This window comes from Mustela nivalis (genome assembly GCF_964662115.1).
Source record: "Mustela nivalis genome assembly, chromosome: 14".
Taxonomy (NCBI): Eukaryota; Metazoa; Chordata; class Mammalia; order Carnivora; family Mustelidae; genus Mustela; species Mustela nivalis.
The window spans coordinates 17,426,469-17,449,701 of NC_139033.1; the positions used below are offsets into that span (position 1 = coordinate 17,426,469).

The 23,233-nt window shown below is 49.1% G+C and overlaps 1 protein-coding gene across 1 annotated transcript in view; it reads right to left on the bottom strand.

Annotated features, from left to right (window-relative positions):
- The window catches only part of TMEM132D (transmembrane protein 132D), a 571,909-nt gene extending 549,599 nt beyond the window's left edge, over window positions 1-22,310 (bottom strand). The window contains exon 1 of the mRNA XM_082699872.1: window positions 22,116-22,310. Within this exon, the coding sequence (XP_082555998.1) occupies window positions 22,116-22,194 (79 nt within the window). The 5' untranslated portion in view covers window positions 22,195-22,310. The remainder of the gene's footprint in view (window positions 1-22,115) is intronic.
- Window positions 22,311-23,233: the final 923 nt, after the last annotated feature.

The following is a 23,233-nucleotide window of genomic DNA, read 5'->3' on the forward strand; positions in this document are numbered from 1 at the left end:
GACCTCTGGGAGATGGATGGCTGCCACCTCCAAGCCCTTCCTGAGAGTCCCTGTTGTTTTCTGCACCACAGGGGGACTGACCCCCACAGGCTGCATGCCAGGCTCCCAGGTCAGCTGGAAAGCCCCCTGCAGAAGGCCAAGGGGTAAAGGGAGGGGGGCCACAGCTTCTACCCCCATATGCTACGTCTAGGGGCGCTTCTTAGAAGTCAGCTCTATCTTTGTTCCTGGCAGCCCCGGCTGCAAACACTCATCCAGGAAACCAGACTGTGGGAGCATCATCTCCTCCCCTCGTCCCTTCATCTGGAGATGACAGGACACCCGCTGCAGGGGATCTCTGCCCCCCTTCCCTTCCTGTGTCGACTGTCAGCCTCTCCTCGCATCTTGTACTGAAGCCCCCTCAAGGAAAACATTTGACATGGTTTCTGCCTTCCAGGTTAGACCCTAATGGATACATTAAATAGTCTGCTAGAGACATAAATGTCATGAAGTCAATGTCCTTCAAGAAGACAAGACCGGAACACTGTCTCACCTGGCCCAGGGCTTGAGGAAGAGACTCCAGATGTCCTGCAAGTTGATGCTGGTGGAAAAGGTGACCACCTCGTGGCCAGACGGGGGATTCTGATAGGGATACAGAACTAAGAAAATGTCATGGAAACAGCAGCAGTAAGAAAATGAAAACTTCACACAGATACAGAAATCTTCAGTGGACTAAATCTTCATGGACTAAAAAGGGCCAAAGGCGGAACTGGTGTTAGAAGAACGGGCCAGTAGAAATAACTGGAACTGACATGCTACAAGAAAAAGAGTGAGAAGCAGAGCACTCAGACTGCAGGAGGTACAGAGGAGTCCTGAACTAGGATCCCAAGAGGAAGAGAGGGTGAAAAATAGGGAGAGGAATATCTGGAAAGAGACACGATCATCAATTTTCCAAAAATAATGAAAGACATCAAACCACAGACCAAGAAACTCTTGAGAATCCCAAATGGGATTAATAAATGAGAAAAAGCAAATATTGACATGTCACCTCTGAATAGTGGAAAAAAGAAAAATAAAGAGAAAATGTTCAGTGTAGCTAAAGAAAAAGACACATGACACACAGAAAAACAAAGATGAGGATTTCGGTGGACTTTCTATCAGAAGCCAGGAGACAATAAGCAACACCTTTAAATAGATAAAAATATTTTCAGAAATAAAAATAAAACTATCCCAGAAAAGTAAACACTAGGAGGGATGCATTTCCATGAGACCTCTGAGACAAGAGAGGGCAAAGGCAGATCTTAAACAGACAGAAAGAACATATCAGGCAGGGACGGGTATTTACATAAAGAAATGAAGACTCCTGGAAATGGTTAAAATAAAAGTAGATATAGAATCCAATTTTTTCTTATGTTCAATTGCCCTAAAAGATAGTGGACTGAATAAAGCAAAAATAATAACAATATAGTGTGGGTTTCTCCCATGTCTAAAAATAAAAACAAATGACACTAATAAAACTAACTGTAAGAGAAATTGGAAATTTACTGTTGGGAGGTTTTCACGCTGCATGTTAAGTGGTGTAATCCTGCTTGGAAATTAGATCATGATAAAGTAGAGGTCTGTATTGAAAACCTTAGGGCAGCTACTCCCATGACTTCTTAAAGGTATAAATAATAACCCAGCAGTTGAGATAAAATAAAATTGTAAACAATATTCCATTAACTAAAAATTAGGCAAAGGGGGGGGCCACAGGAAAAAAAAAAACACAGAATAACACATAACTAGAAAGATGGCAGATTTTAATCCAAATATATGTATAATTACATAATTTTATGACACATAAACTGTCTAAACACACCAATTAAAAAACAAAGATTGTTGTGATGGATGTAAAAGCAACTCAGTTATATGGGGAAAATATACTATGCAAAGAGTAACAAAAGAACTGAACTATTTACGTTAAGATGAGAAAGGAAAAAAAAATAAAGACTTCCAAATAAGCCATAATAGGAGAGGGGAAAAAGTAGTATATGTCTGTAAAAGGGCCAATTCACCTACAATATATATCAATCCTAAGTGTATGCACTTAACAAAAGAACTTCAAAAGTACATAAAGCAAAAGCTCACAGAACTAAAAGGAGAAACAGAAAAAACCCATGATTATTTGGAGAGGTCAACACTCCTCTCTTAATTATGGAAGGAACAGAAAATCAATAAGAATACAGATTATTTGGACGACACTATCAACCGAGTAACCTAACTGATAGCTACACAGCACTCCACCCAACAAAAGCAATATAATATTCCTTTCAAGAACGTAAGGGGCATTTAGCAAGACACACCTTACTCTGCAACATAAAAAAAATACTCAAACATATGAATGATTTACATATATGTTCTCTGACCAAATTGGGATTAAACTACAAACAAGTATCAAAAAGGTATCTGGAAAATCCTCAAATATTTCAGAAGTAAACAACAAATATCTAAATAACACATGGGTCAAAAAGGAAGTCACAAGAGAAATTAAGAGAAATAGTTATAAATTACATGAAAATAAACACATACCATGAAAGTTTGAGGGACGTGACTAAACAGTGCCCAGAGAAAAATTTATAGCATTAGGTGCTCTTATCAGAAAAAGAAGAAATGTCTCAAAAAATAACCTAAGCTTCCATGGGAAGAAACTAGATTTTTAAAAAAGGAAAAAATTAAAACCAAAGCTGTCGGGAGCCAGTACAGGAAGCCTACTATAAGAGCTGTAAGGGACTGAATATGATTGGCTGTTCATTTAGGTCCACTCACGAGGGAGGTGCATGAGCACTGCGGTGATTGGCCAGGCGGGCTAAGCTGCCAGTGTATATATGCCTGAATGTACTTGTAGAGGGGCGGGCCCGCCGGGAGCCAGGCCACGCCGGCTGGAGGGGGCCGCAGCCCGGACCATGGCGGCGGCGCAGTTCCGGTTAGGCGGCAGCAGCGGCGGCGGGTGCCGAGGGGCGGCGTGTGGCCCTGGAGGCGGCGGCGGCGCCCAAGCGGGGTGGCGGGAGCTGCGTGCTGTGCTGCGCCCGAGGGGGAAGAAGATAAAAAGAAGCCATTAAAGAAGTTTGCCTCCACGTGTGTCTCCGTGTTGTTCTTGCTGGCGAGAGCGACAAGTGGTGCCGAAACCCGGGAACTCGTGCAGAAGAGACGCGCGGAGTTAGGCAACGATCAGGTAAAGAGTGCACCTATTTCTGTCTAGTGACAGGGAAAGTTCCTCAAGTCGAGGACAAGCCTAGAAAGCTTTCCGGGATGGGAAACGAGATGGCTGCAAAGTTCCTAGGATAAGGACGAGAGTAAAGCTTTCCAGTATGGGAAACGAGATGGCCACATATAAAATGTTGGGGCCGCTAACTGACATTCTTAAAGCAAATGGGACCCCTTTGAAAAATAAGAAGGCTCGCTTATTTCTAAAAGAAGTGGGTCAAACCGCTCCGTGGTTCTTAGAGGAGGGATTGCTTAATATTCCCCAATGGGAATATCTAGGGGAGGACCTCAGGCACGACCTGTGCACTATGCCGGGAACTCTCGCGGTTTGGTCCTTAGTGAAGGTCGGCTTACAATCCTCCTGCGACCCCATACGCAAGGCGGTTCTACAGGGAGGAGAGATCTTAGAACAGGTAAAAGAGGAGTCTTGCAAAGGATCCTCGAGATATTCCAGTTCTGAAAGTGAAAGCTTAAAAGAAAGCTCAGACGAGGAAAACGCCCTTCTGGGTGATAAGAGAAAAGTGATGGGAGGGGTCCCTCCGATGATCAGAGAGTGGAAGAGATGCAAAAGGAGCTTGCAAAAAAGGAGGAAAAGCTAAAGAAGGCCATGGCGCAGCTCAAAATGCAGGGAGAAGTTATGGCGCAGCTGAAATTAAAAGCGGAAGAAGGAGCTATGGCGCAGTTACAAACAAAGACGGAAGTGGTAGATAACTTAGATCTTATGCCCACGCGCCCAGCCCCAACAGCGCCACCTTATGAGGGGCCTCCTCCATATAAACCTTGCTGCACCAAGGCCTGCTATTGTGCGAGCTGCACCGCACGAGTGGCTGCCATAGTAGCCTCTCAGGAGTTTGGGTGGGAACAGGATTCTCATTCAGTCCTAAAATCCCCACTTACTCTAACTCCACCTTTTTTGGCTATAATTATACCTACCAAGACCTGGCGCAAGGCGCGTCAGCTCACCTTCTAGATAGGTGGCTGCTCTGCAATGCTGCACAGGCATGTACAGGCTTGGAAAGCCTTCACTTTATTAATGGGTCTACATGGCGTAACTGTACGTACAACTATCACGTAGGCTCTCGATTTGAAACAAATGTTACTTGCAATTGCACCTCAGCTAAGCACATAAGTTACTCACCAACGCCCATCTGTGTTAGAGCTCCCTTTCTCTTCATAGTTTTTAATGCTTCTACTATTAACAAGTCATCTAGTCTCTCTTGTGAGTCCCAGAATTGTCTGCTATCAGAATGTTGGAATGCCACGGTGGGAGACTCGGCAGTAATAGCCGAGATACCGACGTATATCCCGATGCCAGTACAGGTGAACCCCGACAACCTGCCGGTGCTGCTTCGACATAAACGAAACTTTGGAATAACAGCAGCCATTATTGCAGCTATCGCAGCATCCGCCGCCGCTGCTACTGCTGCCACGGTAGCGTTGACAACCTCGGTACAGACAGCCGCCACGCTCAACAACGTCACAGGAATGGTCGCTGAAGCATTGGCTACGCAAGAACAAATTAACGGACATTTGCATGCTGGGATCCTTATTGTAAATCAAAGGGTTGATCTTGTACAGGAACATCTTGATATCCTAGAGTCAATTGTGTCGATAGGATGCATACATAATATGGCCGGCTTTGTATCACCCCTAGCTCATAACAACTTATCCTTAGCAGTTAACCTCTCTAGACAGTTAGGAAATATGCTTAATGGTACCTGGAACCATCAATTTCAAAATTTAACTAGGCAATTACGAGCTCAAATTATATCCATAAATTCTACCAAAGTAACTATTGCACCTGTTAGTGAGTGGAAAAAAAATGTTACAGCAATCTGTTTCGTTCCTCAAATAGTGGGCCAGACTTGGTGCCATGGCTATTCTCTTAATCACAGCTAACATACTAATGTTACGTTGGGTGTGTGGCCATGTCCGTCGCAATCAACGACAATAACACCTCATGGTTCAAGCCATGATGGCTCTTGAAGCTGGTACCTCCCCCCAGATATGGCTAAGTATGCTAGATCGGTAGTCAAAGACGGGTAAGACTGATCCCACACCATAGCAACCTAAGATAGGGGCTCTTCGACCAGGGAGAGTACCCGATGACGGGTAAGCATGTGTGCTGAGGATTGGCAACCTAAGACAGGCACGATCTCAGCCATTATAAATAAATAAAAAAGGGGGAGATGTCGGGAGCCAGTACAGGAGGCCTACTATAAGAGCTGTTAGGGACTGAATATGATTGGCTGTTCATTTAGGTCCACTCACGCGGGAGGTGCATGAGCACTGCAGTGATTAGCTAGGCGGGCTAAGCTGCCGGTGTATATATGCTTGAATGTACTTGTAGAGGGGCGGGCCCGCCGGGAGCCAGGCCGCGCCGCGCCGGCCGGAGGGGGCCACAGCCCGGACCATGGCGGCGGCGCAGTTCCGGTTAGGCGGCGGCAGCGGCGGGCGCCGAGGGGCGGTGTGCGGCCCTGGAGGCGGCAGCGGCGCCCGAGCGGGGCGGCGGGAGCTGCGTGCTGTGCTGCGCCAGAGGGGGAAGAAGATAAAAAGAAGCCATTAAAGAAGTTTGCCTCCACGTGTGTCTCCGTGTCGTTCTTGCTGGCGAGAGCGACACAAAGCTACAGAACAAAATCATAAAAATTAGCATAGAAATTAAAATGAAAAAAGAGAGAGAAAAATAAATGAAAAGTGAAAGCTGGTTCTTTGAAAAGACATATTCATGAAACTTTACCAAAACTGACCAAGAACAAAAAGAGAAAAGAAACATACCACTATCACAACAATGAAATACGGGGACATCACTACAGACCTCACAGTCATGATAAAGTGGATAAAGCAATACAACGAATATTATTTCCATAAATCTGACAATTTAGATACAATGGACCAACGCATCAAAAAAACATAAACTAAAAATACTCCATATAAAATAATGTGAATAGTCCTAAGCCCACTAAATGAAATTTGCAATTTAAAAGCTCTTTAAAAACCCTCCAGAGAGGTACCTGGGTGGCTCAGTGGGTTAAAGCCTTGGCCTTCGGCTTAGGCCATGATCTCAGGGTCCTGGGATGGAGCCCCACATTGGGCTCTCTGCTCAGCGTGGAGCCTGTTTCCTCCTCTCTCTCTACCTGCCTCTCTGCCTACCTGTAAGCTCTGTCTGTCAAATAAATAAAAATCTTTAAAAAAAGAACAAAACCCTCCAGACCCAGGTGGTTTCACCAGATTATTTAAACTGAGTATGTAAAGAAGTGCTGACATTGAATTTATACAGTCTCTCCCAAAAAACAGAGCAGGTGGGAATTCTCCACACCTCATTCTGTGACACCAGCATGACTCGGACACCAAAACTAGTCAAAAGCAATATTAAAAAAAAATATATATATATATATATTTACTTATTGTTATTATTATTTATTATTATTGATTTGTTATTTATATTTTTATATATATTACATTATAATATATATAATAATGTAATATAATATACCTTAGACACAAGTCCTCAAGAAAATATTAGAAAACCCAATAAAGCAATGAAAAAAAATTATACTGCAACTAAGTTGGGTTAGTGCAAGGAATACAGGTGATTGAGTACCTGAAAATCAATATCCTCTATGATATCAACAGGCTAATTAAGAAAAATCACATAATATGGCATGGACAAAGTTCAATATCCATTTATGATAAGTCCTCAACACATGAGGAATAGAGCAGAACTTCCTCATCTTCATAAAAAGCACCTACAAGAAACCCACAATGTCATAGTTAATGATGTGAAACTGGAAACCAGGCAAGGATGGGAGCTATCACCACACTTATTCAGCATCATCCTAGGGCTTCTGGCCAGTGCAAAGGGAAGGGGAGAAAGGCATAGAGTTAAAAAAGACCCTAAAACTGTATTTGCAAATGGCATGACTGACTGTGTGAAATATCCCCCAAGAGTCTACAAAAAGAAAAAGAAAAAAAAAAAAACAGCTGCTTAAATAAATTAGTTTAGGATACAAGGTCTGTAACAAAATCAATTATGTTCCTATATAATTGCAATAAAAACTGTACATCCAAATCTTAAAAAGAATATTCACAATAACACGCCAAAACATGGAACACTTTGGTGCAAATCTAAGTTATGTGCAGCCCCTGTATGCTAAAAATAACACAGTGATGATACACATCAAAGAAAAACCTAAAGAAACAGATGTACCATGTTCATGGATCAGAGGTCTGAGTTCTCATTATTACAAAGGTATATTATCTGCAAGCCCAACAAAATCCCAACAGGAAATTTTGTTGTTGTTGTTTAAGAAACGGACAAGTTATTTCCAAAATATATATTGTAAGTCAAAGAAATTAGAACAGCCAAAACATATGGAGGACTCATGTGACCTGATTTCATGATTCATTATAAAGAACAGTCATCAAGACAGGGCAGTATTGGTGAAGAAATACACCCACGCATCAGGGGAACAAAGCTGAGAGCCCAGAATGTGCCTTCCACTTATGGTCCAAGGGCCCTCACAAAAACAGAAAACCAACTTAGGAAGTTAACAGTCTTTACAACACAGGGTCCTGGAACAACAGGACATTTATATGCAAATAAACTGAAACTGTTGTGGTGTCATTATTCCAACACCAAAACTGACCCCAAAACAGACCTCAGTGGAAAGCCCAAACCTATTAGATTTCTAGAAGAACATGTTTTGTGACTCCTTGTTTGGGAAATGTTTCTAAGATAGAAGAACAAAAGCAATTCCATAAAAGACAAAGGGAAATCGGACTTCAAAATATTTTTTCTTTGCTCTCCCAAAGACCTGTTAAAAGGAAGAAATGACATACTAGAGACCAAAAAAAAAAACAAAAAACCATAACTATTTTCGAATCACACACATGATAAGAGATGTGTACCCAAGCCATATAAAATAATCTTCAAAACGGAATAAGACAGCCCACATTAGTTACCCGTTTTAAAACAGCAAAGGATTTGAAAAGATACTTTACCAAAGAAGACACACAGATGGCAAATAAGCCACTAAAAACTGTTCAACATCATTAGTAATTAGGGAAATGCAAATGAAAACCACCATGAAATACCATTACACACGTATTAGAGTAGCTAAAATAACATTACAGCGTGAAAATACCAAGTGTTGGCAAGGGTGCGGAACTGCTGGAAATTTATCCATCACCAGTATAAACGCCCAACAGTTCAGCTGTTTTTGCAAAACAGACTGACAGTTTATCACGTTAAACATGTACTCGGCACGTGACCCAGCCGTCTTATCCCCAGTTGTTTGCCTGCAAAGAAAGGGAATCGTGCATTCACACCAAAACCTGTGCACAAATACTTAGAGTGGATTTACACGTAACAGCCAAAACTATTAGCAAATCTGGTGTCTTTCATCTGGCAAAGGGAAAAACACACTCTGGCTCGTCCTACTCTAATACCCTCCTCGGTAACGGAAAGTGAGCCCCTGATATAGCCCCACATTCTGGGAGAATATCGCAGGCATACTGTTAAGTGAAGGAAGCCTGACCTAAAAGGCTGCATGGTGTATGATACCATTTATAGAACATTCTGGAAAAAGCCCAACTGTAAATCCGTGGCTGCCGGGGGTGAGGGCAGAAAGAAGGGCCAGCTCTGAGGGGTAAAAGAAGATTTGGGGGGTGATGGAATTGTTCTACATCTTGATTTTTACAACATTGTATGGTAAAAAGGTGAATCGTACTCTGTGCAAATTTACCTCAATCAACCTGACATTCACGACTTCCCAAAAATACCTTCCTGCGAGATTCTGATGGGCATGCAGCCGGATTCAGAATCACTGGTTTACCTCCACGCAGACAGATGCCCTCCTTTGATGGCTTTGCTTCATGGCACTCAGCCGTGACATCACAACAGAGCCCCCCCCCCGGGTGGGGGTGGAGCGTTCAAAACCACCGGCGCCCAGTCTGACCCCAGTCTGATCCCAATCTAACCCCAGTCTGATCCCAGGCTACTCTGGCACCCCTGGTCCAAGGTGTGACTTGGGCAACAGGATGTGGACAGCTGATTCGCACGCGGAGCCGGGCCTGAGAGCTCTCGTTCTGAACCAAGGGTCTTCCAAGAGCATTTACTCCTGAAATTCCTAAGAGAAACTTTCTCAAACGATGTACCCACTCGCACATTTAAACACTGATATCTATTGTTTCCCGTGAGAGTTTCAACAGTTGCTCAGGACAAAGTTTCTAGTGTATTGTAAATCTTGACATTTAAAATGAAACTCTTACATCACTCTCTTAAATATATCCATTGAAATATAAATAACAGAATGACTTGACACCCACCACCATCCATTCATAAAATCCAGAAACAGGCCCCATTAAGCACCAGAAATGTGCCCTGTTCCTCTTTCTCCTGAACTCCCTATTTCCGTTCCGGTTCTCTCTGAGAACTGTATCCTAAGGGAACAGGGCATCGTCTTGAAAATAACGTTATCTATTCTCCCACTAAACCTTCTTACGACAAAAATATTGGTGGGTACGCAAGGAACATGAACTTTTTTGCTGCTTCTTCCTGTAAGATCCGCAGAACTCAGAAATGTCTTCAAGTTGGCATTATTACAATTACGACTGTCGCATAAGCAAAACAACATAAATGCCTCCTATTTTCATAAATAATATTTTTAACAAAAAGCAATTCTTGTCTTGTAAATGCGCTTCTCTTAATGAGCTATGGGGTGGGGGTGGGGTGGTGTCCCGCTTTTTTTTTTTTTTTTCCCCAGGATTTTATTTGACAGAGAGACAGCAAGAGAGGGAACACAACAAGCATGGGAAGTGGGAGGGGGGAAGCAGGCTTCCCGCAGAGCAGGGAGCCCAACATGGGGCTCGAACCCAGGACCCTGAGATCATGACCTGAGCCGAAGGCAGATGCTTAAGGACTGAGCCACCCAGGCGCCCCGTTCCACTGTCTTGATCAAATGGCCTGTCTGATTGCACCTGTGCGACAGTGAGATTTGAACACTTACGGGAAGCGAATTACAGGAAGACAGTAGATGGAGGGGTACCTCTCCATCGTGAAATCAAAGGTGAGAGAGAGAGACAGAGATGCAGCCAGACAGACACAGTGAGTGGCCTAACTATGTATTTAGAGAGATCAAGTCAAGGAGTGAATGGTACACTTTAACAGAACGTTCCGTGTCACCTATACTCAAAAAACGTTTATGTTGAAAAGCGGCGGTACAAGAGGTTAAGGACTGGCACACTCTTAAGCTTTCGAACACCCCCAGTAAATTTGTCTCTGAAGGTCTCTGCCTCACACCTCCACACACACATCCTGCTTCCAGGATGCGGCTCCCAACAAACAAGGTCAAAACGACGCCTTCCGTAAAACCACTAGGTTCCCTGAAATTCAAGCTAATGGTCCCACCGCAAGACCCTCTCCGCCGGCCACCAGGGTACAGGGAGATGACCTAAATGAGGGAATGTCTTCCCACTTCCAGGAACGTGGGCACTGCTGTCCACAACTCCCCACCCCTGATGGCCACAGAGCTCAGCCGCACGAAACACGGTTCCAGCCCACGACTGTGGTTTCAGGACCCCCGCCCACCCGTCGCCTCTCAGAAATATCAGTGTTGTTCCTCCATCAACAGGAGCAGGAAAATCCACATCTTGATGACAGTCTCCCAATTTCAAAATACTGATATCATGACAGCAGCCACAGTCCACCACTAGACACTGTCCACTGGAAGCCACACCCCTGACATAATGAAGTACATAAGGAAAGGGACGGCCAGCCTTGGGCTTCTCTATCTGTTGAAGACATAATGCACCCTCTTTCTTTGTTTTATACCCTTTAGTTTCACTGCTTTTCAAATTAACTTGTAAAGGAATAGTAACCCTGTCCTCTCCTCATCAAAAATCTCTTTACTGCATCCAAAACAATTCCAGGGAAATTACTGTAAAAGAGGAAAAGGAGATATCTGACCCAAATATACCCTACAACCTTATTTTTTTTCCCAAAATGAAAACACTGGGATATCTATAATTTAAGACACCTCGGAAATCGCTGTTTGCAAGTTACACTTCTTTGAGTGAACTGATTCCCTACGGTGAAGCTGGAAGCCCAGAAATCAAGCAGAAGGCTCACCTGGTGGGGACAGGTGGGACGGGGGACAGGCTGAGCTGTGCATCACCTGGGTCTTGGTCAAAGCCCCATTCCCTTCCTCATGCTGACACTGCTCCCCTGAAAATGTAACTGATGTGATCCGAGTAGCGCTTTCCCTTCCAACAGAATTCCCAGGGTTTTCAGGGACCTCACATTTCAAAATATTGAATGCTTGTAAAACAAGCAATTGCGTGTTTTGATGCTTGCTTTTAACAGCACATAATGCAAATATTTAACCACAGCAGTAATTTCCATTGTGCATAGTTTTTACATCTAATTAGGGACTCTGAAAAATTATAACCATTGGAAACAAAAGCTTACATTACATTGAAACACTGGAAGGATAGAGTAACTTCTCTGAGAAGTAACTTCAACACTGAGAGCTGTCACCTGAGCAGGAATACAAAACACCCTTCAAGGTTAAATACTAGAGAACTTGGGAATATTTTCACAGCTGGTTTAGAATTACAACAACTCAGAGAATGGAGTATTGTTCTTACGGTGAACGTCCGGCATCCATGACCCCTTTTGGGTAACAGTATTTAAAATGGTACGGGGCGGGGCACCTGGGTGGCTCAGTGGGTTAAGCGACTGCCTTTGGCTCAGGTCATGATCCTGGAGTCCTGGGATCGAGTCCTGCATCGGGCCCCCGGCTTGGCAGGGACCCTGCTTCTTCCTTTGACCCTCTCCCTTCTCATGCTCTCTTTCTCTCATTCTCTCTCTCCCCCAAATAAATAAATAAATAAATAAATAAATAAATAAATAAATTTAAAATGGTACCAGGTGATCTGGGTGGATTCCCACTCGAGGCTCCAAAGGGGGAGCTCACTGCCACAGCCTAAGCCCATCAGCCTGTACCTATCCCATCCTCCTGGGCACAGCCCATGATCCAGGGAGACTCATGGAGAAAGGTGGCCTATCCAGAGCAGGTCCAGAACTTTGAAGGAACTGTTAACAGAAATGCTTTCTTTTCAGTGGATTTCAAGTAAGGAGACATAATTCTGAGCTAGGAAGCATCTCGCCTACGTAAGGAGCACTGTCTCTAAGAATACAAGCAATACAGTTAAAGAGGAGCAGAGAGACTCTAGGTCTTTCTGGCATCCCCTAAGCACCTGGATCAAGCCTTACCTGATACCAGCATGACCGCAGAATTTCGGTTACATGAGCCAGTATGTTTCCTTCTCCCTTCTGGCAGAGACCATGAGTGTTTACCAAACACATATGTGATGCTCTGCACTTTCGTGTTTATAAGGACTGGTCAATGGGATGTTGGCATAAGCCGTGAAGCCGGTTCCAAATCTGTACTTTAAATGCATCCCAGGGATGCCGGGGTTGCTCAGTCAGTTAAGTGTCTGCCTTCAGCTCGAGTCCTGATCCCAGGGTCCTGGAATCGAATCCCTCATGGGGCTCCCTGCTCAGCAGGGAGTCTGCTTCTCCCTCTGCCTGCCGCCCCCTCACTTGTGCTCTCTCTCCTTTCTCTGACAAATAAATCAATAAAATCTTTAAAAAATTAATGAATCAATAAATAAATGTGTCCCACATGATACCCTGGCCCTCTCTCCCCCTTCCTGCAATGACCTTGGGGGCCATGTTCTCCCAACGGCTCAGCAAGGTGGATGCGCATCAGCTAGGGTCTCAGTGGATGAGAAACAAACCTTTCTCACGAGAAGCTCCTGAGAGATAGCCCCTTGCTTATGCCTGTACTGGAGCTGTTCTAGCCTCACTAAGGTACCCTGTGGGCCACCTCTGATTTTCTTTTTTGAGTCTGCAACCAAAGCATGCCTTATTATTTATTGCTACAAAGTGTTTCTTTAAATAAACAGAACTTGGGTGGAACGCCCCCAGACAATGCATAGCTTCCTGGAGATGGTCTTACCCTGTGCTTTACATTCGGGGCGGCAGGGGGGCAGGGAGGGTCTCCCAGCCAAAGACTTGCTTTGATTTCGTCCTTTACAGCATCTGTTATGTGCTGTCCAAGCACAGCAATCTAGAGGTGTTCCAGAGAGATCTAGAGTGATCTAGAGGTGTTTGGGGCAATAAAATGGAACCGTTCCTCCTTCCGAGGCCTCCTGCTCTGAGAAACCCCAGGAATACTTTCAAAACCATAGAAGGCAGGGGGGTCGCCCAGAAAAAACAAAAGCAAATTGGCCATTCGTGAGCACTTTACCAACACTGTGGCTGGGAATGCCCGAGACGCCCGGGAAGGGTCCTTCTGGAAAGAGACAAAGAACAAAGGTGAGACGTTCCAGCAGGACTCCTGCAAGGTCCACGGTGTCACGCCCGGATTCTAACAAGATGAGAATCTGTCTGGATACCAAAGACAGGAACGTGTATCACCGATTCCAGACCCCTTTGGAGGTGCCTTCCTGAGCTGAAGAGGCTGGAGTCCTCGTAAGCAGATGGGCAGGCCTCTCTCGGCGCCGGGTTCCAGGGCCGGCTCAGGTGCAGGAGTTCGCTTCTCGGGGTAGCCCTGGGGCGCAGCAGCACACAGCCCCTGGGACCCCGGGGCCCCGAAGGTGGGCACTGGACCAGAACAGGATTAGGACCGTTTCCCACACCAAACTGCAACCCCATGAGGGCAGAGTCCATCTCATGCTTGTTTCTGTGCCTCTGGAATCTATCTCGCCGTTAGATAAACAATGGCCCTCCATGTCCAGGGCCGGTGACGCACTTTGCTGGTTATAAATAAGAACTAGGCAGATCAAAGGCTGAACTGGAACATTTATGCTGTGGGCAGGCAGCAAGGGTCTCCCTGAGCCCATCAGTCACAGAACCACGAGTTCCAAACTAGAACAGCCAGCTGTGCTCTGATTCCCCTCTGTGGTGGTGATTCCAGAACAGTGCATCCCAGAGAGGACCTCCTCTTCCCCACCAACTAAACAGCTTCCTGCCCACCCCGTTCTTAGGTCGTCTTTGTCCCTCCTGGCCTGACCCCCCGGTGTCTCCATGTCCACGTCACCTGCCCACTGAGGTCCTCCCTTGCCTCCCAGGACCAATTCCAGATCTTCTCCTCTGGCCACAGACTTCATCACCTCACCCATTCCAAACCCTCAGCCTCCAAGAGGCAAAGCCACTCACGGTGCTGATCACACTTTGGGGGACAACAGACCGAGCTTCGGGTCTGGTCACAGAGTCTCCAGGGACACAGAAACACTCGGCAAAGGCCGTGAAGTACCACGGATGCTGACACCTGCTGTCACCAAGGACATCAGCGTTCCAGGGAACCAGTGCTCCCACACGTTGCGTGGACGTGTGCAAAAAGGTACAGCCCTTCCAGGAAAAAGTGTGGCAGCAAAACGTCTACCCTACTCTTTGGCCTGGTAATTAAATAACCATGAGTCTGTCTAAGAACGTAACTCAAAGCAAATATTACGCACAGAGGTAATTACTTCCTTATAATAGCGGAAACCTTAACTACGGAATGCTCCACAAGAGCTAAAACCTTTAAGCTATGACACCGACATTAAAAATACATTCATAGTAGGTTTTTAAAACATGAGGAAATATTTGGATAAACATATAAGCTCAGAAAGTCCAGAACCCAAATCACGTGGACCTTCTACAGTATGAACGCGAGGATTTAAACAATCCACAGGAAACAAGAAGAATGAGACACAGCAAAATGGGAGACACCTCGTCCTTGGGTAGAGAGATTGTTTATTTTTACCTCTTCTTCCCTGCAAAATTAATCTGAAGGAGGTTACAAAACAGCAGTGCTGCGGGACAGAAGAAGCAGGCATGGAGGCAGACAGGAAGAAAAGACCACGGCAGGCAAAGAAGGTAAGGCCAAGGATAAGACTGATGAGTAAGAGGCATCTCCTAAGTTCTACACTTATGAGAGCAAATCTGGCTCAGAGAGTCCTAGGCGTTAAAGCAGAGAGAGACACTTAGAAACTCACTGAGAAAATTCACGGTGTTCACAAGATCAAGTCCAAACCGCTTCTCAGGATAAACACCGCTCCCACCCCCTCCCCCCAACGGGTACTGAGATTTAAGAAGCAGCTCTTAGAAAAGGCAGTTAGGAAAAGGATGGACAAAAATCCTTAAAACCGCTCTCCACTCTGCCACCCCCCATCAAGCTGGTCGTCCCAGGAACCCCGAGCCTTCTCCCACAAGCTGCTTCCGAGCTCCTGTCTGCGGCACCTCCCTGGCCGGGGTCTGCGGGGGGCCCTGCGGTGAGCGTGCAGCAGGCATCCCACTTTCCCCGCATGTTAGATGGCTCCCACCTCGGGACGCGTTCGGACAGCAGTGCCGGGCACCTGCCCCTCTCTGGCGAGAACGAGCATGGCGCCCGCTTTCCCAGCCAGCCTGGGGTACACACGCTCACCTGGGAAGGACTGGCTTGGAGCCCTGGGCAGACCCCGCAGACTGTGCTCCAGGCTGACCATACCCCCCTGCCACCGCCACCATCGAGCAGCAGATCACCAAACCCAGGTGGCCCACACATGTTCCTCATCATGTTCCTGGGCGGGCAGCGGCGGCTGAGAGAGTGCCAACCGCAGCCCCAGCCTCGGGGGCCAGAACACACTTTTCTGCCTCTCTGCTTCACGGGGCTTCATTCCTCTTTGGAGCCCGCATTTCCACCGGCAGCCGGACAGAGGCTCTGTCAACACTGCCCCCTTCCCATGATGCCAGGACCATGTCTAAGTTCTGGAAGGGCTCATTTCCCCTAGAGACTCTGTCATGTGTCTACATGGCATCTGGCCTCCTGCGGTCCATCCATGAGGACCACGGCTACACCTCCACGGTCTTGACCTCAGGGCCCCCTGGGGTCACCTGTGCCACTGACTCCCACCCCTCACCAGCCACGTCTGCACCACTCGGCCGATCACGGAAACATTCCGTGGCTCCCAGCAGCTCTCGGGAGCGCCCTGCCTGTCCCCCATGCCCAGACGTTTCCATCTGCATCTCCCCAGGAGAGTCAGGGCAGGTGTCCCCCCTGGGGGACCCTCCAGTCCATCTGGGAAAATCTCTCATTGTCTCCTCCAACCTGGAGCAAAGTGACTCGGAACATCTTGCAAGCACAGCAGCGTCTACGCTCACTCTACACTCTCCTTCCCTCGCCCCCCATGAAAAATACTGTCTAGGTTGAGGAAGGACCTGGGCATGGGGCAGGTGGGATAATCCACGAGATCGAATCAACATCTCTCGCTGCCGCCGCGTCCGAGCAGAGTGTACCCCAGCGTCGTCCGCCTGCCGGGATGGTCCCCCCACGAGGAACATCTACAAACACAAGGACGCCAAGGAAGGCTGACTGCCACCTTCTTCACTCGGTGACCAGCACAGCCATGCTCCGTCAACCTGAAAACTTACTGTTTCTCACATTCATAAAAGAACGCGATGTCACTAAGAGCTAAAAACTCTGTAACTGCCTGTTGCTGCAAATGCGTATCCCCTTTTAGGGACTGTTCCCAATCGCGGCTGGAAAAATTAAGGCGGAGGAAACGGAAGACAGGATGTTCCTTTACCCGTCTGCCCAACACGGGTTTGGATTTATAGCTGCATTTTTTTTTTTTTTTGATAAATACAGTCTTGTACTGAAAAATGTATTTTCTCATAGTTTCGTCAATACTATTTTCCATTCACCAGCTGACTGTCGTGAGAACACGGCAAGTAATACACACGACATTGGTGATATGTGCTCATTGACTGTGTACGTAATGGGTCCACGTTGGGCTACCAGCAGTGACGTCTGGGGGAGTCGAAGTTACAAGTGGACTTTGTACTGTGCAGGGTGAGCGGTCGGTCCCCCAACCCTTGTGCTGTGTGAAGCGCCAACCATACATGAAGCTCTTAGCCAAAACCCAGATGGAAGGCTCTCCGCCTTCACCGATCAGGAAGCGCAGCCCCACGCAGGAACGGATTTGTTCTGAGCGATGACATAGAAGCACAGGCAGAACAGAGATGGGCTAACGGCGAGCTCTCGTCAGAACTCAGATGCTGCCGCTTTCTGGGTAGGAGATCTCGGACAAGTTAGATACTCTCTGAGCCTCACTTTCTGCATCTGTAAGATGGGCTTTTTAACAAACTCTACCCAGTTAGGTTCATCTGAAAATTCCCCCCAAAAATCATCTTCATAAATCACTCAGCACAGTGTCTGAATAATCCAATAATTACTCAAGAGATTAGCTGTTGTGACTGACCAAGGTATATCTTAGAGCACGTTGAACCACCAGGAGGAAAACAGCATCAACTCGTTTTACCACTGGGCCAAGGTTGTCTTAGCGGTATTCCATGGTCTTAAGCATGCTTGGAAATTGAGCTCTTGCTATGTCCAAAGGAGCATACTCCGTGCTGGAGAGAAATGGAAGCCAGATAGAAAAATACAGTGTGGCCCCTGGAGGAACTTAGAACAGGAGACATAGAGTTTCAATATCATTTTAGGATGTCGCCCCCCTACCAGGTTGGAAAACGGACACACAAAAGAAAACGATGTCTAAATCCCTTGAACCTCCGAGTGTCACCTTATTTGGGAGGGGATAAAGGAAAGGGATCTTTGCAGATGTGACGGAGTAAGAAGGAAGACGGTGTGGTCCTCAGTTTGAAAGGGTCCTTCTAAAAGGGAGGCGGTGAGGGCGCCTGGGTGGCTCAGTCATTAAGCGGCTGCCTTCGGCTCAGGTCATGATCCCAGAGTCGTGGGATCGAGCCCCGCATCGGGCTCCCTGCTCAGCGGGAAGCCTGCTTCTCCCTCTCCCACTCCCCCTGCTCAAGTTCCCTCTCTTGCTGTGTCTCTGTCAAATAAATAAATAAAATCCTCTTTAAAAATTTTTTAAAAAATAAAGGGAGGTGGTGGGGGAGCAGATAATGATGAGAGCCCAGAAGCCGCCAGCCTGCACGACGGTAGGGATGCCTCCAGGATGCGAGGTCTGCAGGCAGCCGGCCACCCGAAGCTGGAAGAGGTGAGACACGATCCTCCCCGGAACCTTCTGCTGACACCTTGACTTCAGCCCAGGGAGACTGATTTTGGACTTCTGGCCTCCAGAACCATGAGAAAATAAATTTCTGTTGCTTTAAGCCACCATGTATATGGTAATTTGTGGATGGATGGATGGAAGAAAGGATGGATGATGGACAGATGGACAGAAGGACGGATGGAAGGATGGATGGATGGACGGACAGAGAGGGGCTGGGTGGACGGGTGGACGGACAGACTGACGGACAAAAGGATGGATGGACGGATGGACGACTGGCTGAGTAAGGGAATGAGTAGCTAAATGGATAGAGGAGACAGAAATAAAGGCAGTATAAGCTTCTGCAACTGGGTATTTGGGGAGTTTTTTCATTTTTTTCCCCTCAGTTTTCAGAATGGAACTAAATTAAACAGATCCTCATCCTTGGAATTCTATCTTTCAATGCATAGAAGAATCTTTTATGAAATTGTATGTGTTATTTAGCTTTATTCAGAGAAAATGAAAGTTAATGACACCCTTGTTCCCTAGCTCTTTCATGGTGACACTGTTGAAATGTAAGCAATAAAGTCTCCCTGTCTCTCTCTGTCTCTCTCTGTCTCTCACACACACACCAACGAGCTCCCTCCTAGATACCCACCGCCCCCCTCCCGGAAAGCCTGGACAAGGTACCCCCGAAAACCCAAGCTCCTTCCAGTCCAGAGCTGTACCAGACTTTCCCTGGACATATACCCTCCAGAGAGCTGGAGCCCTGCCACCTTCTCTTCTGACCTTAATGGAAGCTAGACACACAGAGACACACTCGGCAGGAAGATACGCTAAAAGAGCCACAGCTCAGAACCTCGCCATCCTTGGCCGGATGCTGGCAGAGCACTTTCCAGCACAGCTGTGAGACTGGGTCCTTCTCGGTGCAACAGCTCCTCTCCCGGGACCCCCGGGGCTCTGAGGACCCACTCCTCACCGGCATTTGCAGAGCTAACTCTGCAGGATACAGGCCAAGGTCATGACAAGCAGCCTCAGGGTGGCAACCTTCTTGACCTGGTGCATGAAGACTGCCTGCGCTCTGCCCACGTGCAGCGTTCTTACCCGTCCGTCTCGCCAGCCCCCGCTTCCCATCCTCCTGCCCTTCCCTCCAAATGAACAGCGGGGCCTAAAATCCCATCTGCAGCCTGGCCCAGTTCTGCTCGACACCAAGTTCCCAAAAAGAGGGGTACCCAGGGGGCTCAGTCGGCGAAGCATCTGCCTTCAGCTCAGGTCAGTCTGGGGTCCTGGGATTGAGCCCCTGTGTTGGGCTCCCCACTGAGCGGGGGGAATCTGCTTCTCCCTCTGCCCCTCCCCCTTAGCCTGGCGCCTTCACTCTCTCTCTCTCCTCTCTCTCAATAAAATCTTTAAAAAAATTTTTTTTTACATCAAAAAAATTAAGGTTCCCAACAAGACTAGACCCTACACAGAAGACACAAGCTCTCTGGCAATTCGACGTTAAGGCCATTCTCCAGAAAAGGCTGGGACCATAGGACTGTGTTGCTAGGAACTTTCTGATTTCATAATACCGTCTCTAGGTCCCTGCGGACAGAAGTACAAGCAATGAAGATTTCTTTTTATTTGTTTTCCAAAAGATCTATATAAGAGTGGGTTTGCTCTGTGACCCATCACTTCCTGCTCATGAAATGTAAACATATGTGCGATTCAAGGAAATCAGCCTGGAATTAAAATGTGCATTTCTGTTCATTCAGGGTTTCCTATTTGGAAGGAACAAAAGCAACACAGTAAAAACAGTAAGACGCTGAAGCAGACGTTTAATATTTGGAAATCATCTTGATTTTTCCATCAGCCCCAGACCAACTGGGCACTCTGGATTACCGTGGCGTGTGTGTGTGCCTGTGCACGCGTGTGTGTGCATTTGGCTTCCAATGAAAATCCTTTTAAATATAGTCCGTACTTGATGTCAAGCCAGTTTAAAACTTTCCGGGGGGGGGGGGGTGTCAGAGAATCTTCGAGGGAAAGGGGATGCGAGCGCAGAGGAAACAGAAGCAACCGTCCCTGCATGTAGAAATCACGGCACCACGGCATTAGAAGGGTCAAACTGTTTCCTGCTTTCAGGTGCGGCGTGAAGGATTGCGGGACAGACCCCGGCTCGGCCCCGAGCTCCCTCTGTCCGAAAATCCACACACAACCGATTCACTTCCCAGCAGTGGGGCTGAGTTAAGGTCTCTCCACATTTAACACGCACAATCTGTCACATGCCGGGCTGGGAGCATCACGTACACGCTGGGACGTCCACATCACAGAGGCCCCTCTTTTAAAGACATTTTCAGGGTTTCCACTCGAAAAAGTTCAAGCATCACGAGTAATAACAGTTTTCTTCCACACTGCTCAGCCTAATAAAGAAATCAGTAACAGAACTATGTGCCTACCGGAGGAGACACAGCAGTGAGGTCACAGTTACCAAGCTATTCTGTGGCTTTCTTAATAAAACCTTGTTACTGCAGCACGAAAACAGAGAAGCCTGTTCCTATTAGAAAATCAAGTGACAACCAATAAAAAGCATGCTTTCCAGCCGATATGCAAGTATGCTGGGCTGCTGTGCAAGGATTAGGGGTTTTTTAAACCTCATGTCTGCCTGGGTTGGATCCGCTGAATCCATCACCCTTTTCTTTAGTTCCTTGTGCACACCATAAATCCCAGAGGCTCTGGTCCTCAGGACTGCTCCTGCTAATTAGGAGCCAGGAACCCACTAGCACAGGCTCCAGAAGACTCTGGAAGCAAGCTCCCTCTCCCTCAACCCACAGCGACACCGAGCCCCGGCCAGGGAAAGGTCTTCCATAGCATCAGATCCCCTGCACCGTAGCCTCCGTGATCCCGGACAAGCTCACAGAAGAACATTCCTGTGATTAAAAGACCCTGTGCACCATCAGTGGCTTTGAAGTTTCTGAGAGAGATCTCAGCTCCAAAATGTCATCAGAGAAGTCTGTTCACAGGGATTTGGGGGCACACACTGGAGGCTGGTAAGAACCCCCAATTTCCTCCTCACAGATTTCCCCGTAGGAAGGAGGAGCTGGCAGGGAACCGCGCACAAATAGAGTCCCGATCAATAAGGAGAAAGAATTGCTGGTACTTTCTACCATCTTTCTCTTCCCATAATTTCTCTTCATGGAATTAGCGTCCTGACCTTCCAGCCGGGCTGTGCCAGGGACAGGCTGGGGGTGCCGGGGGCGGAGTGGGTAGGGGGAGGGACATGGGGAATGCCTCTGCTCGCTGTTCCAGGTCAGGGCCCTGCCGGCCTAACTCAGGGGACAAGTTCGGGTTTGAGGTCCGCGTGGAACCCATGCGGGAGCGGGCGCGAGCAGCAGCTGGGGGACGGCGGCAGGGGAGAGGCTGCGCTGTCTCAGGGGAACTCGGGTCACTCTCCGAGCTAAGCGTCGGGCCCTGTGGGCAGCAGCCTCCCAGGCACTAAACATTCCCATACAGGGGAGTGCTCTGCAATTACCTCCTCCCAGGTCGGCGCCGGCTCGGAAAGCCAAGTGCACATTCCAGGGCCCTTCCAGGGTTTCCAAGCCCCCTCCCCCGACCCCTCCCAGAGCCCACCGCTCCTTCCCAGGTTCTCCACGGCCCCCTCCCCTGATTCAGGGCTATTTTTGCTCGAGTCCCTTGGCAGCCTCTCCCAGGGCCTCCCCGCCAAGTCTTCCGGGGAGGCACCTGCTGCAAAGGGGCCGCCCGCGCGCGTGCACACGCGCACACAGCACCCACGCCCTCCGTCCCAACCACCCCAGCCACGCACACTCCCACACCCTCACTCCCGGCAAAGTTAGTCCCGGGCCAGAGGCGGCGGCGGCGTCCCTCACCTTTGGAGAACAGGGCGGCCAGGCTGATGAGCACGGGGGACCAGTGATGCCACGGCGTCCCCATCTCAGACGGGCACATCCCGGAGACCCGAGCGCGGCTCCTCTGCTCCCGGCGCCGTCGGGGCGCAGACCAGCGGGTCGCCAGGCCGGGGCCGAGCGGGCTGCACGAGGCGAGCGCGCCTAGGGGCGCGAGCAGCCGCGGGGCCCTGCGCCCTCCGCCCGCCAGCCCATGGCCGGCCGGGCGACGACCGCGCGCGGCTCCGGACTCGCTCCCCCGAGGCCGGCGCGCGCCGCAAACCCCACCCCTCGCCCCCGCCGGGCGCCTCGCTCGAGTCCGCGCGGGGTCGGCCCTCCTGCTTGGCGGGCGAGGGGCGCCTCGGGAGCGCGGGAGCCGGCTAGCGCGCGCGGGCGGCGGGGCGGCGGGGCTGCGGCGTCCCGGGCGCGGGCGGCGGCGGCGGCGGCGGCGGCGGCGCTGGGGCCCCCGGCGGGCAGGCCGGGCGCGCGGGGCGGCGCGGGGCGCGCGGGCGCACGGTCCCCATGCCGCCCGCGCCCGAAGTTTGGCGGTGCCGCCCCCGCGCGCCCGGCTCCGGCCCCCCGCCCGCGGCCCCGGCGCGCAGAGCGCACGGCCGGCAGGGGAGACTCGGCCCCGGCGCGCGGAGGAGCGCCCGCTGGCTCGGGGACCTGCGCGGTGGCCCCGCTTGGCCGAGACCGAGCGCCGCTGTGCCCAGCGCGGCTGGGGGGGCTTTGCCTTCCGAATTTGTCTTTTTTTGAAAAGCCCCACCCTTTCGGAGTGACAGCCGTGAGCCCCAATCGGCGAAGTCAAGCCCACCTCCCCCGGCCCGCCCGCCCCGCCCTCGCCGTCACCCCCGCCCCGCGGGCGAGGCTGGGAGGGGCCGCTGGGAGGCCGCTGGGAACCGGGCTCCAGCTGCCCAACCCAGCTGCCCACCCCCCCAACAGGTGGCGAGACCTATTTGCCTTCCCTTCCCCACCAAACCTCTGGCCAGTGGACACAAAGGTCGCCGCGGAGGGTCCCTCAGCCTGCGCTGGGCTTTTCCGGACCAGCTCTGAGCAGGAGGGCCTCCGACACGCCGTCCCGGCCCCCAGCCCGGATCCCTGAA